This window comes from Ovis aries, chromosome X, assembly GCF_016772045.2.
Source record: "Ovis aries strain OAR_USU_Benz2616 breed Rambouillet chromosome X, ARS-UI_Ramb_v3.0, whole genome shotgun sequence".
Lineage (NCBI taxonomy): Eukaryota > Metazoa > Chordata > Mammalia > Artiodactyla > Bovidae > Ovis > Ovis aries.
Genome location: NC_056080.1, coordinates 131,650,416 through 131,669,542, shown reverse-complemented (window position 1 = coordinate 131,669,542; position 19,127 = coordinate 131,650,416). Strand labels below are relative to the sequence as shown.

Here is a 19,127-nt window from a genome sequence, read left to right as displayed (position 1 = left end):
TTTTTTGCCTAAAGTCAGCATTAATGTTAGTGCTTTCCTGATACCGAGTACTGTTTAGTAATCACAATATTTTTAACATCCATATACTTGATCTCTCATATTCTAAGGTTCAGGCTCTGACTGACCCAAACTGAAAAGTTCAGCTACTATGTGGGAAGAATAGAGGATCCATTCCTGTTACGAGCCCTATCTGTAGACCCTTATTATAGGGCTGTGGTAGGTACAACAGACTCTCATTTTTATCCAGTTATTGGCCTCTTTGTTCCTTGTTGCTTCTAACACATCACAGGAAAGGTATATGGTGGAGGTTTCTGTGGTGGTGAGTGCATGGGTGGCTGAAGCTGTGACTTCCAAAGTTGTGCATGGTTACTGAGAGACGACCTCATAGGATGCAAATGGCATGGTTTTTCCTTTCCCTGACATAGAAGAGGTACATTGCAATCAAACATCCAGACATCAAAGGGGAGTCAGAAGTTTAAATTGTAAATAGTTAAGAAAATACAAGTAGGAAAGCCTGGTGTCCCAATTAAAGTTATATTTACAGTGCTTTCCTAGGAACACTTTCACTTGAGAAAGTCTTTAGCCCAGTTTACCACCTAATTAATCTGCATAATGATTCAGCTAATTTTAGTTCTTAAACAAACCGGAGATGGTAATCAGCAAATTGAGTGGCTCTACAACTTGAATCTGACGGAATGGTCTTCTCTTTATAAGTTTAGTAATGTCTGCCTTTCCACTTCTGTCCATCAGATACAGATTCGATCGAGTTCCCAACAGCAAATTCACTCCTGTTCATATACAAAAAGAAAAGTGCTATATTAGCTCAGATTACATTTTTATTTTTTTAAATTTACTTTTTTAATATAAATTTATTTATTTTAATTGGAGATTACATTTTTATAACTGCATTTATATTAATACTTTTGCTCCTCCAGTGTGCTGATCTATGTAAAGGTGATGTTTGTCATTTTAAGCTACTGTTGACTTCATTCTGTGTAACAGGGAACTCTCTACTAACAGAACAAATTTATTTTCATTAAAATATAGAAAATAACACCCTCTGGTAATATTCTACTGGCTGGTATCTGGTATGCCATCACACAGATAGAACTTTGTGTTTAACTTAGTACCTTTTAGTAACGTCCCAAACTTTACAAAAATCAGTCAATTCTTTTGAAAGTTCCTATTAAATATTCATGAGGCCTAGTATATATAGTCTTTTTTTAAACAAAATTAATTATTTTTCAATTGAAGGATAATTGCTTTACAGAATTTTGTTGTTTTCTGTCAAACCTCAACATGAATCAGCCATAGGTACACATATACCCCTTCCCTCTTGTTGGTTTCTCATTCCTAACTATAACAGGGATTTAATACTTTTAAATAATTATATGCAAATTATTTTAAAATTGGGTGATTCTGTGTTCATGCATATATTAAAAAACTTATATTGCTGAATGTCTATAAAATTAGTTCCTATTTCATGTATTTACATTCCTATACTCTGTTACTTGTGTGCTGGCTCTATTCATTAAAATATAAGCACTGTTTTAAAGACTGAATGAGAAGACTAAAATAGCAGATTCAACTAAATTCAGAATGCACTTCAAATGGGGGTCAGGATCAAGACAGTGGAGTAGAAAGACTCTGAACACACCTCTTTCCATGGGCACACAAAGACTACAACTATTTACAGAGCAACTGTCTATGAGAATGACCTAAAGGCTAGCAGAAAAATTTTCTGCAACTAAAGGCATAAAAAAGGAGCCACAACAAGATGGGAAGGAATGACAGAGATGCAGTTTAGTAAAGACTCATATTCAAGAGCTGATGACTCATAAACAAGAGGTTCTTCCCAAGGAGTTTGGCATCCAAGATACAAATTGGGTTCCCCAGCCCAGGGGTCTGGCACTGGGAAGATGAGCTCCTAGAACAATTGGTTTTGAAAATCAAGTGGGGCTTATTTTCAGGAGAGCTGAAGGGCCATAAGTAAAAGAAATTCTATTCTTACAGGGCATGCACAAAATCTCATATGCTTCAAGTTTCAAGGCAGACACAGTGGTTTGAAAGGTGCCTGGGTCAGACACACTTGTTGATCTTGGAGAATCCCCTTGGAGAGGCACGAAGCAGCTGGGACACTCCTGGGGACTGAGACACCGGAAGTGGCCATTTGGGGCATCTTGTTCTACCATGATGACACATACTACTACTATCTTTTATATTTTAAAATATAAAACCCCAAGTTATAAAAATGGGTTACTAGGCATAAATGATAAAGAAATAAACTTTGCTTTCTTGTTATCTGACACATTACATTAGTAGAACTTTGAGGATGGCTTTTTTTCCCCCCGCAAAACTATAATATTTGCTACACTGCTCTATTTTTAATTTAAAATTATGTCCCCTGTTCAGTCATACGTTAAGCAAAATCTATGAAACTGCAGGTTGGAGGTTGGCATTTATTTTGGATTTTTCACTTTCTTGCATTAATTTATTCTATTTCATTTATGATTCAGACTGGCTTGAGGTAAAAAATTGTCTCAGAATTACCAAGTGGTTAAAATTCTTCTGGAATAAAGGACTGAAGAAGTCTATCAAAGTTAGGATATTATACAAGGAATTTTGTCTACAAATCCTTAAGATATTTTAAAAACAAGAACTTGAAGAAATTTCTTGCAATAATCTCACTAGGTATTATACATTGCATTCTATCACAAATTAAAAATACTAAGCTTGAATTTTCAAATAATTATAACCTAGTCCAATTTTATATTTTAGCAAAGTTAATCCAGGTTATAAAGAAAAACAGAATGAACAGGAGAGGGAGTAATTCAAACATCAAACTGCACTGAGTGAAAATAAATAAGCAAGTTAACTACTCTCTCTGTGTGTAGATACATGTGTATATGTATGTTTAATAACATATACAAACACACGCACATACTTGGAAACGAGGAGGGCATGGCAACCCACTCTAGTATTCTTGCCAGGATAATCACTTGGACAGAGCCTGGTGGGTTATGGTCCACAGGGTCGCACAGAGGGATAGGATTGAAGTGACTTAGCATGTATGCATAATTGAAAACAGTTGTGTTTAGTCACTCAGTCATGTCTGACTCTTTGCAACCCCATGGACTGTAGCACACTAGGCTCCTCTGTCCATGGGGATTTTCCAGGCAAGAATACTGTAGCGGGTTAGCATTCCCTTCTCCAGGGGATCTTTCGAACCCAGGGATCGAACCCAGGGATCGAACCCAGGTCTCCCGCATGGCAGGCAGATTCTTTACCATCTGAGTCACCAGGGAAGCCCTGAAAACAGTTTGTCAATAGCAAATACATATTTTATATCTGTGCACTTACACTAGTTTTTATAAAATAAAAATGTACTCTTTTTTTTTTTTTGCTAAATGTTCCAGTACATTTTATTTTTCAGTTTTAAGAAATCAAACTTACCCCACAAAGAACCACAGCAGATCTCAGAAGTGAATTCCTTTTCATACATGTGGATTAGTGGTTTTCTACATTCATGAGAGACATATAATGGGTTAACGTTAACGTCAGAGGGTCGCTTAGATGATTTCTCAGGTACTTCCACTAATCCAGCATATACTGTGAAGCGAAGATATTGAGAGAATTTATTAGTGTGTACACCATATGCACTTGAGTGTTTTTACAAATGAGACACAGCTTAGAAAAATTCCTTTTCTTTTATTGTATTTTATTTTATGGAGTTATCATTTCTATAATTCATAAATCATCAGATGACATAAATCAAGACAGAATATATTTCTGTATCTGAATGCATTACAAGTTACTGTGATTAGATATCAAATGAAATCCAGATGAGGGAGCCAATTTCTCAATTACAGTTCGAATTTAGGTGCTATAAAGATTTAGTGAAGAGTAGATTTTTTAAAAATCCATCTGAATTTATGTCAACTGAGTATAAGAATGACTTGATTCTTTTCTGATAATGAACCAGTGGTCAAAAGCTGTATTTAATATGGAACAGACTGAAGCATTTGAAGATTATATTAAATACACTTACAGATGGCACTGGCAAAGTCAGCATTTGCAGTCCTTTCAGAATCATTGGAGGGAGATGAGTGGCTGGCAGAGAAACCTGATTCTGTTGATACTTCTGATATGTCCACAGTGTCGTTCTGAGCATCAGGTACTGCGGGTGCAGCACCTGGGGCAATGGCATTTGAGGCCTCACTTCTACCGCCTGCCTCCTAAAAGATGATCAAAAATTGATTTTGACTTTATTAGGAAATTAACAGTGAGAGAAATGTAAGATGCCTAGGGGTTACTTGAAAGAGGGAATGCAAATTTTGTAACATCTGTAATTCTTGATCCTTATAAAACCCACATTTACCAATAGAACTCAATAATGTTAGCAGAAAAGAAAGAACTAACTTATATTGAGACAACTGATGTCAGAACAGAAATTCATGGAGCATGAAATCCTCAGCTATATAATTTGGGGACTTAAAATTTGTGGAAATTTTACTGTGCATCAGATATCCTGTTAGGCATCTTATTTACAGATTGTTGTGAATTCTTGCAACAACACCAAAAGTAAGTTTGATTATCTCTCTTTTACTTATAAGGAAACTAAAGCTTATTGAAGTTAAACAATCTATTCAAGGTAATATAAATAATTTGGGGGATTAAAGTTTGATGCCAAAGTCTATCTGATTCCAAAGCTTATGCTTTCAGTTACATTATTTTAAATAGCTGCATGAAAAAACTAAAAAGTACTACTGTGCTGGATTCAATTTCATTTTGTCAAAGGACAAAGCTAATGATAGAAAATCAACCAACACAATTTCCAGAGTGCAAAAATGCTTCAGTGAAGACCTAGCTAGATTCTATTGACTTACAGACAAGAAATACAAGGATAAAGTCACAAAATGTGACAGAATTTATGTGGGATGCCATATCCGATGGAAAAACATACCAATTCTTTTTGTAAGCCTGTTTGCCAATAAGCATTTCTTTTATGTATAAACAGTGATTCTTGGCATTGATACAGTTATCCTGTCCTATCAAAAACTTGTTTTTATGACTGTTCCTACCATAAAAATGTTATATGGCAACATGTCCTTTTAAAATGAAAGGAAGATCTAGTCTCTCTGCAAATGTTTAAAACATTTCTTAAGATAACTGGAGATACCTAAGGGTGCTGTGAAAACCATGCCAGGACATCTTGTTTTAATGTCTTTAATTAAGATAAGTAGGTAGGCAGGTAGGTAGGTAGGTAGGTAGGTAAGAGCTACCTACTAGGATGGATGAGCAGATGGGTGGATAGAAAGACAAGTAGATAGACTGACAGACAGGCAGGCAGACATAGATTCCTTTCTACTGATAGTGCTTTCCCATTGGAAATCATCTAAGGAGTTTCTTCCTTCCTTGTTTTTTTGTTTGTTTGTTTTGTTTCCTTCCTCCCTTGATTTCTTTTTTAAATTAATTTATTTATTTTAATTGGAGGCTAATTACTTTACAATATTGTGGTGGTTTTTGCCATACATTGATGTGAATTAGCCATGGGTGTACATGTGTCCCCATGCTGAAACTCCTCCCATCTCCCTCCCCATCTCATCCTTCAGAGTTGTCTCAGTGCACCGGCTTTGAGTGCCCTGTTTCATGCATCGAACTTGGACTGGTGATCTATTTCACATATGGTAAAATACATGTTTCAATGCTGTTCTCTCAAATCATCCCACCCTTGCCTTCTCCCACAGAGTCCAAAAGTCTGTTCTTCATATCTGTGTCTCTTTTGCTGTCTCACATATAGGCTTATCATTACCATCTTTCTAAATTCCATATATATGTGTTAGTATACTGTATTGGTATTTTTCTTTCTGACCTACTTCATTCTGTATAATAGGCTCCAGTTTCATCCACCTCATTAGAACTGATTCAAAAGCATTTTTTTAAATAGCTGAGTAAAATTCCATTGTGTATATGTACCACAGCTTTCTTATCCATTCATCTGCTGATGGACACCTAGGTTGCTTCCATATCCTAGCTATTGTAAACAGTGCTGTGACAAACATTGGGGTACATGTGTCACTTTCAATTCTGGTTTCCTCGGTGTATATGCCCAGCAGTGGGATTGCTGAGTCATATGGCAGTTCTATTTCCAGGTCTTTAAGGAATCTCCACACTGTTCTCCATAGTGGCTGTACTAGTTTGCATTCCCACCAACAGTGGAAGAGGGTTCCCTTTTCTCTGTACCCTCTCCAGAATTTATTGTTTGTAGACTTTTGGATAGCAGTCATTCTGACTGGCGTGAGAAGGTACCTCATTGTAGTTTTGATTTGCATTTCTCTGATAATGAGTGATGCTGAGCATGTTTTTATGTGTTTATTAGTCATCTGTATGTCTTCTTTGGAGAAATGTCTGTTTAGTTCTTTACCCCACTTTTGGATTAGGTTATTTGTTTTTCTGGTATTGAGCTACATGAGCTATTTGTATATTTTGGAGATTAATTCTTTGTCAGTTGCTTCATTTGCTATTATTTTCTCCCATTCTAAAGGCTGTCTTTTCATCCTGCTTAAAGTTTCCTTCATTATGAAAAAGCTTTTAAGTTTAATTAGGTCCCATTTGTTTATTTTTGCTTTTATTTCCATTACTCTGGGAGGTGGGTCATAGAGGATCCTGCTGTGATTTATCTCAGAGTGTTTTTTGCCTATGTTTTCCTCTAGAGTTTTATAGTTTCTGGTCTTACATTTAGATTATTAATTCATTTTGAGTTTATTTTTGTGTATGGTGTTAGAAAGTGTTCTAGCTTTTTTCTTTATAGGTGGTTGACCAGTTTTCCCAGCACCACTTGTTAAAGAGATTGTCTTTTCTCCATTGTATATTCTTGCCTCCTTTGTCAAAGATAAGGTGTCCATAGGTGCGTGAATTTATCTCTGGGCTTTCTATTTTGTTCCATTGATCTATGTTTCTATCTTTGTGTCAGTACCATACTGTCTTGATAACTGTAGCTTTGTAGCATAGTCTGAAGTCAGGCAGGTTGATTCCTCCAGTTCCATTCTTCTTTCTCAAGATCGCTTTGGCTATTTGAGGTTTTTTGCATTTCCATACAAATTGTGCGGAGAAGGCAATGGCAACCCACTCCAGTACTCTTGCCTGGAAAACCCCATGGATGGAGGAGCCTGGTGGGCTGCCATCTATGGGATCGCACAGAGTCGGACATGACTGAGCAACTTCACTTTCACTTTTCACTTTACTGCATTGGAGAAGGAAATGGCAACCCACTCCCGGGTTCTTGCCTGGAGAATCCCAAGGACGGGGGAGCCTGGTGGGATTCCGTCTCTGGGGTCACACAGAGTCGGACACGACTGAAGTGACTTAGCAGCAGCAGCATACAAATTGAAATCATTTGTTCTAGTTCTCTGAAAAATACCGTTGGTAGCTTGATAGGGATTGCATTGAATCTATAGATTGCTTTGGGTAGTACACTCATTTTCACCCTATTGACTCTTCCAATCCATGAACATGGTATATTTCTCCATCTATTTGTGTCCTCACTGATTTATCTCATTAGTGTTTTATAGTTTTCTATATATAGGTCTTTTGCGTCTTTAGGTAGATTTATTCCCAAATATTTTATTCTTTTCATTGCGATGGTGAATGAAATTGATTCATTAATTTCTTCCTGTTTTCTCATTGTTAGTGTATAGGAATGCAAGGGATTTCTGTGTATTAATTTTATATCCTACAACATTATTCGTTGATTAGCTCTAGTAATTTTCTGGTGGTGTCTTTAGGGTTTTCTATTCAGAGGATCATATCATCTGCAAATGGTGAGAGTTTTACTTCTTCTCTAATCTGGATTCCTTTTATTTCTTTTTCTTCTCTGATTGCTGTGGCTAAAACTTCCAAAACTATGTTCAATAGTAGTGGTAAGAGTGGGCACCCTTACTTTTTTCCTGACTTTAGGGGAAATGCTTCCAATTTTTCACCACTGAGGACAATGTTTGCTGTGGGTTTATCATATATGGCTTTTATTATGTTGAGGTATGTTCTTTCTGGTCCTGCTTTCTGAAGGGTGTTTTTTTTTCTTTTAAATCATAGATGGATGTTGAATTTTGTCAAAGGCTTTTTCTGCATCTATTGAGATCATCATATGTTTTTTTTTTCCTTTCAGTTTGTTAATGTGGTGTATCACATTGATTGATTTGCAAATATTAAAGAATCTTTGCATTCCTGGTCATGATGCATGATTTTTTAACATGTTGTTGGATTCTGTCTGCTATAATTTTGTTGAGGATTTTCGCATCTCTGTTCTTCAGGGATATTGGCCTGTAGTTTTCTTGTTTTGGCATCTTTGTCTGGTTTTGGTATTAGGGTGATGGTGGCCTCACAGAATGAGTTTGGTAGTTTACCTTCCTCTGTAATTCTAGAAGAGTTTGAGTAGGATAGGTGTTAGCTCTTCTCTAAAGTTTTGGTAAAATTCAGCTGTGAAACGATCTGGTCCTGGGCTTGTGTTTGTTGGAAGATTTTGGATTATAGTTTCAATTTCCGTGCTTGTGATAAGTTTGTTAAGATTTTCTATTTTTCCTGGTTCAGTTTTGGAAAGTTATACTTTTCTAGGAATTCGTCCATTTCTTCCAAGTTGTCCATTTTATTGTCATATAGTTGCTGATAGTAGTCTCTTATTATCCTTTGTATTTCTGTGTTGTCTGTTGTGATTTCTCCATTTTCACTTCTAATTTTGTTGATTCTTCCTTGATTCCTTACCATAATTATTGTATGCCTACCACAAACCAAGCCTGAGGTTGGACCCTGGGACTGCATGACTGGTGAAGAACAGTTGCCAAGGATGGATTAAACATAGTATGAGTTGGGTCATGAAGGATGACTAGTTCAAAAGCAGAGAAGAGGTAAGGGGAAGCCATATAGACAGAGAAAATTGCTGGCATAGGGTCATTAATTCATGAAAGAGCAAGGCATCTTCTAAGTTACTTTGTATGATAGGACAATGGGCTGGGGAAGTAAACTGGCATGATAATTCTTCTGTCTGTAATCTCAGCTCTGTTCAGATATCCAATACTCCACATTTGCCAAGAACTATTTCAAATAGCACATGTTTCAAGAAATCTCTGTGATAATTCCTATTTATCTACAATCTGTGAAGCTACTTGAGTATTTTTAAACTTATCTATAAAGTCAGTAAATGTTTTTTGAATGTCAAAATCATTGTCTAAACACAGTACATTACTTCCATTTAAATTGTCTGTGTTAACAGTTTCTCAAAAAGTTAAAATACAAGCTAATAATTCCATTCCTAGGTATACAGATCAAAGAGCTAAAAACTGCAGCTCCAATAACAGATACTTGTACAGCAATGTTCACAGCAGCCAAAGATGAAAATGACTCAAGTGTCTATCAAAAGATGAATGGATAAACAAAATGTGATATATTCATACTATTTATTAAGCCTTAAAAAGGAAGGAAATTCTGATATATGATGCTAAATGGATGAACCTTGAAAATATTATGCTGAGACAGACAGAAAAAGACAAATATTGTATGATTCTGCTCATATAAGGTACCTATACAAAAGTAGAATGGAGGTTATTGGGAACTTGGGGGGATAATGGAGAGTTAATTGGTTGAGGTGATAAAAAATCTCCAGAAATTAATAGTATTAATGGTTGTACAACATTGTGAATGTACTTAACTCCATTGAACTGTATACTTAAAAATAGTTAAAATGTGAAACTTTCTGTTATGTGCATTCTATCACAATAAAAAATTTATTCTATCACAATAAAAAATTTTTCTCCCAGAAAAAATGTATGTATTAAGAGACACAATCCCAAGCATACTGTTCATGGAGTTCTCCATTTTTCCTTCTTCATTTCCTTCTTCATTCCCTTCTCCATTTGCCATTTCCTCTTGATGAATGTGAAGCAGGGGGGTGAAAAATCTGGCTTAAAACTCAGCATTCAAAAAACTAAGATCATGGCATCTGGTCCCATCACTTCATGGCAAATAGATGGGGAAATAAAGGAAACAGTGACAGACCATTTTCTTGGGCTCAAAAATCACTGTAGATGGTGACTACAGCAATGAAATTAAAAGATGCTTGCTCCTTGGAAGAAAAATTATGACCAATCTTGACAGCATATTGAAAAGCAGAGACATTACTTGCCGACAAAAGTCTGTCTGGTCAAAGCTATGGTTTTTCCAGTAGTCGTGTATGGATATGAGAATTGGATCATAAAGAAAGCCGAACGCTGAAGAATTGATGTTTTTGAACTGTGGTGTTGGAGAAGACTCTTGAGAGTCCCTTGGACTGCAAGATCAAACCGGTCAATCCTAAAGGAATCAGTCCTGAATATTGATTGGAAGGACTGATGCTGAAGCTGAAACTCTTAATACTTTGGCCATCTGATGTGAAGAACTGACTCAAAGACCCTGATGCTGGGAGAGATTGAAGGCAAGAGGAGGAGGGGACGACAGAGGATGAGAAGGTTGCATGACATCACCGCCTTGATGGATATGAGTTTGAGTAAGCTCTGAGAGTTGGTAATAGACAGGGAAGCCTGGTGTGCTGCAGTCAATGGGGTTGCAAAGAGTTGGACATGACTGAGTGACTGAACTGAACTGATCCCAAGCATATGATCTGAGTAATAAAGGTGGACAAAGAAGATATTTTTGTCCTTGGAAGAAAATAGGAAGCATCCAAATTAGAAGAAATAAAGATGTATCTATAGATATAATTTAAAATGTTTAAGATTTTGGAATAGAAGTTTAAAATATATTTGTAGTGGCTGGAAATATGACATATCACATGAATAAATGCATTTACAAGGAGATGAATTCATTCTCCTTTTCAAATGGTGTATTACCTCTAGCTGATGTTCAAATTCCTGGAATGCTGGTCTCTCCAATATTGGATCATCTGTCTCTGAGCAATTTTCTCCTCCATTCAGTTCTTGGGCTTCACTTTCTTCATTGGTTCCACTGACTCCCTCATTTCCATTACTCTCCTTGCCTCTTCTTCCACTGCCTACATTCGCTCTGTGTTCTTCATGGTCTCCAATGGCTGCACCGGCCCCAAGGGCTGCACTTCCTCCATGGCTTCTATTAACTCTCTGACTTCCATAGCCGCTGAAAGATCCTTCTCCTCTATCACTTCCATCTTTACCATCTTGCTTGTAGCTTCTGCCTCTGCCACAGCTTGGCCTGATAACAAGATTCAATTAATGATAGAAAGCCACCCAATGAAAATAAATGTCAACAAGTGAAACAAAATTAAGTTGACTAACACATATGTATCATCTCCAGAAGTGTTTTTGCTCTATGTGAACACTACTGGTATGATATAGATATGAAAAATGTCCATATGTCCTGTCAATCTTAATACTGAATTATCATAGTCGCTTTCAACTCCCTGGCTAAATTTGCATGACAGATGGAAAAGGACATATTAGGAACATATATTAGGTTAGCAGCAATAATATATTTTTTCTTAAATCATAGACTATTTCATACATTAGCAACTTCACAGCCACATGAATGATCAAGCCCATATTTTTGGCTCAACCACAACATATTTGAATATTTCTTATATTTAACTTATGTTAATTTAAACACATGCCTTGATCTTCTAACATGTGTATCATCCATTCTGCAACAGATTTTCATTGATTTTTCTACTACTATCACCAGGACGCTCAGTAATATAGATCTCATTTAGTTAATATAGTCACTTAATTACTTGCTAGGACCACCAAGCTTAGCAAAATGTCTCAATAATCTTTTGCATAAGAGAAAACATAAATAAGTAACTATGATAATTCTAAAAGCAAATGAATTTGAGATTGAATTCCTGGTAGTTTTCTTAGTTGGTAAAAAAAAGAAAAAATGTTGAATACTCTGTAGTCTGTTCTGTCATATAAAGCCCCAGTAACAGTTGAAAATTAACAAAACAAAATATGAATTTCAATATTATAAAGCAAACAATTTTCCCACTGTTATTTTTCTAAAAATACAAAAATATACTATGTTAATGAATCATCTTTAAGAGCAGTTTAAATACAAACCATAAGCAAATTTAAAATAAGAACACATTGGCTGTTTATAAAGCAGGACCAAGTAACTATATATATAGCAAAGAACTGGTGGTATGCCAAAAACAATATTTCACTAAATATTATCACTTTGAGTAGCTACTCTATAAGAAGATAAAACTAAATGAGCATTGAATTCAGTTACAGCAGTTTTCAGAGTCTCAAGGATGTTAGTAAGTTGGAGCTTAAAACTATCAAGTGAGTATCACATTTGCTCAACAAATTTAGAGGCTTTGTTCTCTAGAGCCCTAAACATCGGGCTTCAACTTATAATTATTAAGAAGCACACTACTTAATTTGTCACCCCATTTATCACACTCATTGTATTTTACAGGGCAGAATGATTAGTAGCATTAATTTTAAGAGAAACACCCAGATAATGCCAGTTATAAAGAACTTAACAAAGAGTTGAATGTTAATAAAATATAATATTAAAAGAAATGCAAAATTAAGTGTTTTGCATTAAAATAATTTTTAATAAAATAATTTAAAAATCTATTATTGAAAATCAACCATTTACCAATATGCAAATGTAATTCATTCACCCTCCTGGTGATAAATTTTAAAGGTAAACCAAAGATACAAATTGTTCTGAAATTATAAAACATGGACAATGCAAATAATCCAAGAAAACCAACCTTGGCCAGCTAGAAGCATCATCAGGATTATTGCCTTTGTCATCAATAACCTCATCATTGTCATCATCATCATGGTCTTCACCAACAACATCAGCCTGATCAACCTGGTCATTCAACTCATCACTGCCATTGTCGTGGTCATAACTATCTTCATAAGCGTCATTAGAATCATCAGTATCAGCACCAGCATCGTAAAGCTCAACATAATCACCATCCTCTTCAGGTGGCTGAACAACAGGTGCAGGAGTTAACCAGTCATTCCGGAAGATTTCAGATAGTGCATTATAGCCTACCCATTCATTTGTCAAGTAAACGGGAGGTGATATTTTTCCTACTTTAAATCCATCTGGAACCTGTGTGCACAAGAAAGGTTAATGTAGTCTCTAGTAGCCTTTCATTTTCTTCTAGATTGGAAAGCTTCCAAGCTGACAATATTTTAAAATATATTTTCAACTGAAATGAAGATGTTCACTCATTAGGTAGAGCCAACATTTTTTTAAGGATGAGCCACCAAAACCCAAACCTCAGGCTGTGATCCTTAATGGCCTTTCTAGATCACACAGGGCAAAATTTACTCACTTTGTTTTTAATTAGCTCTACTTACCTGCTGAGAACTAGACATTCTAGTTTTGTTTTGGAGAAGAGTGTTTTGGTGTTGGAGAAGACAGATGATTCGACACTCTACAGAAGAGTGTCACAATTTTCCTTTTGTTTTATCCGTTGATATTGGGATTAATACATAGCTCTTAAAATTGATGTGTTAATTTCTCCACTCTAGTTTTATACAACATAGATTATCTTAAAGTAATGCAAACACTTCTAAGAAGCAAACCAACATAAATCTACCTTAAAAAAATCTACCTGCAATGAAGAAGACCCAGGTTTAATCCCTGGGTTGGGAAAATCCCCTGGAGAAGGAAATGGCAACCCACTCCAATATTCTTGCCTGTAAAATCCCATGGACTACAGTCCACGTGGTCACAAAGAGTTGGACACAGCTGAGTGACTAACACACACACACACACATGCACACACACACACACACACACATATACACATAATGTCCTATAAGCAATCTCTGAGCAATCTGAAAGGGCTGTATGTATAGTAGGGTAGAGGTAATTACAAGAATAAAACAGAATAATCTGAAAGCATTAAATCATAAATAATTAGAAGGCCTTTTTATTTATGAAATTAGAAGGCATTTCATTTTTCACTATTTTTTAAATTTTTATGTATTGCCTCATCTTCTAAGAAATGATATTAGACAAAAAATAAGCATTTAAACTGTACTTCTTAATTTGAGCTAATGCTTCTACAAGCAGCTTTTTTTATCTCTCCTCTCTCAAATATATTCTGATATTAGAATGTGAAAATAAAATATTTTATGATCAATTAAATGTTTTTACATATTAAATGTCATTTCTAGATTTCATATTCTGCATGTTGACATACCAATAGAAATCTGTATTTGAAAGATTAATTTAAAAACTCAATGCTTTAACCTTTCCCTCAAATGAAGATGAAAATATGTAAGTCAAAAGAAATTGAAGATTAAAGAGAACAAACATAAATATGTTAAGAGTTAAGATGGAAACCTACATGAATATCAACCAGCAAACTCTGATCAATGGTAGAATAAGGTGGTGATGACTGGGACCGCCTCCTGATCACAGGACTTGTTTCCTCAGAAGAAGATTCTGTAGAATGCCAAAAAGACATTAGTAACAGTGGTAATCACAACCATTATCTTCATTTTTATAGCGAACCACTTCAATCTCTTGGTATTCTTGTAGCCTCTTTCCATTCAGGAGAGATCACTTGATAAATTCTTATGGGGCCAAGATCCTATGTTCTGTTTTCACAGGTAGAGAGAGACTCAAAGTTTGTTCTGTTAGACCTACATGGCTTTCTTGTTTTTAATATTAAATATATACTTGCTGAATATTTTTGTGTAAAAAGGTACATAGTAAGACTGGTATGCAGATAGTCCCATGAGAAGAAGAGAATGCATCAAGAACAGTAAGGGCTGGTGGTATTTCTGGCCTCCCCTAATAACCAGTAGAAAAAGAGCCCAACGGTGTATAGAAGATGATAGTTTAAACAAAAATTTCAAGAGGAGAGTTGACTCTTCAGTCTTAATCCCCCAATTTCCACTCAGATATATCCTCAAGTACTGCAATACAGTTGAGACATAAACAACTAAAAAGTGACAAATCTTAGCCCTTTTTATAAAGCTGTGAGCCTTTCTATAGAGGCACTCTGCAATACAACTTTCTGTAGTAACAGAAATGTTCAGTATCTGCACTGTCCAATACATTAGCTACTATCCACACATAGCATTTGAGCACTTGAAATATGGCCAGTGTATCTGGGGGGTTGAATTTTAAATTTAACTTCATTTTAAATTTAGTTTTAATTTTAACAGCCACATTTTGCTAGCTGTATCACAATACACAGTTCAATTTTACAGTGTAAATATTTCCATTTAAAATGCAAATCTGTCCAGATTAGAAGTCTGGAATTTTTATATTAAGGTTTGTGGTATAGTAAATAACATCTGTGGTTAAACACAGGGTGAGAATATTTAGGTTCAAAGATCAGTAGATCTGGGTGAGTTTACTTAGAAAAAGCTTCACTAAGGGGACCTTCAAGTCCCTATTTATTGTTTTTGGGTGCTTGGATTTTGAAGACAAATAGTATTCTCTCTCTTTTATTTGCAGCTTTGATATTTATATAGCCAAAATATTGACACTACAACTCCAAAAAGCATGTATTTGAAAATATTACTATCTTTTGAGGATATTATACTGAACACATCTTACAATTTGTGTTCATGCCTTCTGACACTGTTATACCTTTGCAGTTTATTACCTTTCTGCAGAAAACTATTTTCTTGCAAGTGTTTTGGTGTGTCATTAGGCTAGGTAAGAAGTTTGGGTAAATGTTCGAGATTTTGAGGCAAATTTGTAGTAAGGTTTTCTGATTTCCTGTATTATGAGGTATGTAATATCATAGGAACTTCAAATCATCTATGTAGCATACACAATAAAATAATAGAATTTTAGAGCTGAAAAAAACCTTAGCTATTGTCTACATAGATACTCTCCCTTTCTCTCTCCCACCACTGTTCATAACTGCTTTGGGGCCTAGTCCAGAATTTCCTTATTTCAAAATATACAATATGAATAAATCTTCAATTTTTAGTTGCTTCTTTAGTATTAGCAAATTAACCCTGGTCAAACCAGAAAGATTCTGAGGGAAAAAATTGCTAAAGTTTCTCTTCACATAGGCTTGTCTTATTTCTCACAAGATAATATTTCTGCATGAGGGGACACTCTTATTTAAAGAAAGTACATCACTATCTGAGTTTCCTAAGAAGAAGAATGACCTTTAAAAATTCAGGTCTTTGAGTATCTGATTTTCATACAGTATACCTATATATTCATTTAAGTATTAATGTTTCAATAAAATCTATATGCTATATTTTTATAAGTGACCTGGGGACTCAGTCAGGCATTTTCCCCATGTTTAACTCACCTGAATTACTTAAAAGTAGATAGTGCCAGATTTTATGTTCCAAGGCATAATTTTGACTTTGTTTATACTGATATTTCATAAATCTATAATACATTTAAACTCTCCCAAAAGTACATCATAAAATACTTATTTGAAATTCATATCACAGTTTGTGAAGCTATTTTCTATGATTTTATCAATTTTTTTCTTTTTGAGTAACTATATTAATTTTTAACATTTATGAGATACTGTATATGTTTTACTTTGAGGAGGTAAAATAACAAACTGATAGATAAAACACATGCCCACAACTAGTCCATCTAATATTTCAATATTCTAAAGATTGTCTATAAATTTTAGCCTGTTGGAGAGGCCTTTCTCAAGTTCCTTTCCCATATTTTTCACACATGGTATAGAAACTAAAGCTGAACTCCAACCCTCCACCTCCCTAGGCACATTCTTAACTACTACCCAAAAGAAAAAAGAAACTTTAGAAAAATTACTCTCCATTTCTCAAAGGACTGCCAAATCCAATGACTTGGTCTTCATCCTACTTGGCCTCTCTGACACTATTGATTCATTCCTTCTTGAAATTCTTTCTTGACTTTTGCAAAATAAACTGTTAAACATTAACTCCGTTTTGACTGTTTAAACTTTGTGCTTTGAATCACCTGATGCTGCTGGGCAATTTTGAGGATTTTGCGAACTCCTTTGTCTGATGTCAATGGGCTTCTGAGCTTGTTCCAAAAGAGACCGCTGAGGAACACTAATGAAAAGACAGAAAAGCATGTGCCATGTCCTAACATTCAAAAAGGGAATGTATAACTCAACATCAAGACCAACAAACTTTTAAGTATATGGGTATATATCAAACTGAAAGTAGAGCTTTAGTAATATTTTCCAATTTCTGCAAATCTATTATTTTATCTAGAAAAGAGAAACAATTTCTAAATATAAAAAAACTGTCTCCATACAAGTATATGTTTCCTTCACATATCATGTTTATTTCTAAAAATTTCTATAAAGTTTCTTTAAACTAATATTCAGACTTTATCATTACCTAGGTAAAACAGCAATAATCAGAAATTTATAGTGCATGTGAGGATTTTAACATGATAAAAAGCTAAGTTATTTTAAATATTCTACTATTACCATCCTTATTTCAAATGCTTGGAATTTGTGATTCTTTAAGTCAGCCTGCATTAGATACATGAATAAATAGACAGATAGGACACTTTGGTTTTCAAGATTCAAATTCAGGGAATATTTAGAAAGTTTCTTTGGACAAACACTACTAAATTTTACAGTTGCTTTGAAATTTCTATATAGGAAGTACTTTGATTACTGATTTAGGCCTGGAACAGATAAGAGTCTTTTCTATGACCCTGAATTTCAGAAAAGACTCAAGATTTAGTTAAATTTGTTTCATAAATGTAACCATATCTAAAGTAAATATATTTGCTATACATAAACTCAAAAACCTTTTAGTGATAAAAACCAACCAAAACCAGTTTAAAAGCAATATTGAATTTTTATATACCCCATGTTTAACAATTTAATAGCCATACTGATTTTATATTATACCCATGATACCAAAACAGATACACAAAAACTAAACTGATTTCTCCTCTTTTGTTGTCGGAAGGATCATGACAACTCATTCACTGAATGCATAGTAAGGGAAAGCTCCCAATTTTGCTTTAAAGTTTTTCAAGATTTCTTTCTACCAGTTAAATCTAAATGACATAAATTCATGAGTGTTTTAAAAAATAATAAGATATAAATATACATACTAAATACTATCAGCTCTATGCCATCTGACCATACTGTGCAGAATCTTGAATACAGTAAGTATTCACGGAATGGTTGAGTGAATGAATATAGGCTAAGTTCTCTCTAGTATGAGTTGGGAGTTGGAGGGGGTATGATTTTCAAGGAACACCTATATTAAAATTTAGCAGTCAAACATAACACATGGCATACAACATCTAAAATATGAAACATGACTTTGAAAATTAGTGATTATTATCAATAGTATAGAGTGAAAAATTACAGTGATTGGTATAAAATAATGATATAATATTGAGTTTTAGATTTGATTTTCCTTATAGGTCATTTCAGGTTTGCCCATTCTGTGGCATTAGCTGCTGAGGTTATCAATTGTATGTGTGTTTTATCACGTACTACATGATGTACTACATGATAAAATATGTAATTGAAGTATACCTGATACACTAAAATATCGCATCTTTTTATTGTAAATTACTAATTGAAAGCTTTTCAAGAATTCACTGTTGATCCTTCTATTAAATTGTGAATCTTACCAGCTAATCATCAAACTAAATAACACTGAGATTGCAGTATATTCAAATATGAAAGATCTAGTTAATGGATTGTTGCAGTTTTGGGGTTTTAAACGTGGGCCAGTGATGTCATTGATGACTATGTTGTCACTAATATTTTAATTTTGAATTTACATAGAACTTAGTGTCAAATAAATAAGCATTAATATTGCATATGATAGTAAATCAGAGTAATCTGAATATAGAAATCAGAGATACATACCTTGAAGAGAACGTGACACGATGTACACGATCCTGGTTGCAAGGCATAGAAGCAGATCTCTCTTGAACCTTGAGATAAAATGTAAAACTTCAGTAGAATTCTCAATCATAAATTTTTTGAGTTACTAATTTATGGGAAATTGTCATTCTTCACATAGAGATATTTTCTTAAAAACCCAACTTATAAAATCTGATTTTCATAAATAAATCATATTTTCCTAATTACTTACAGTATGACATTAGAACTGCTTAACCAAAATCTTTGAATATAGCCTTGAATTTTAGTATAACAACAAATTATGGAGATC

At 34.6% G+C, this 19,127-nt stretch overlaps 1 protein-coding gene across 2 annotated transcripts in view; it reads right to left on the bottom strand.

Annotated features, from left to right (window-relative positions):
- The window catches only part of NRK (Nik related kinase), a 126,030-nt gene that overhangs the window by 21,166 nt on the left and 85,737 nt on the right, over nucleotides 1-19,127 (bottom strand). For both annotated transcript variants that reach the window (XM_060407889.1, XM_042241688.1), the window contains exons 15-22: nucleotides 18,821-18,888; nucleotides 16,927-17,021; nucleotides 14,339-14,436; nucleotides 12,737-13,089; nucleotides 10,875-11,211; nucleotides 4,049-4,235; nucleotides 3,454-3,609; nucleotides 645-788 (exon numbers count right to left, since the gene is read on the bottom strand). In XM_060407889.1, coding sequence (XP_060263872.1) covers nucleotides 645-788; nucleotides 3,454-3,609; nucleotides 4,049-4,235; nucleotides 10,875-11,211; nucleotides 12,737-13,089; nucleotides 14,339-14,436; nucleotides 16,927-17,021; nucleotides 18,821-18,888 — 1,438 coding nt within the window. The remainder of the gene's footprint in view (nucleotides 1-644; nucleotides 789-3,453; nucleotides 3,610-4,048; nucleotides 4,236-10,874; nucleotides 11,212-12,736; nucleotides 13,090-14,338; nucleotides 14,437-16,926; nucleotides 17,022-18,820; nucleotides 18,889-19,127) is intronic.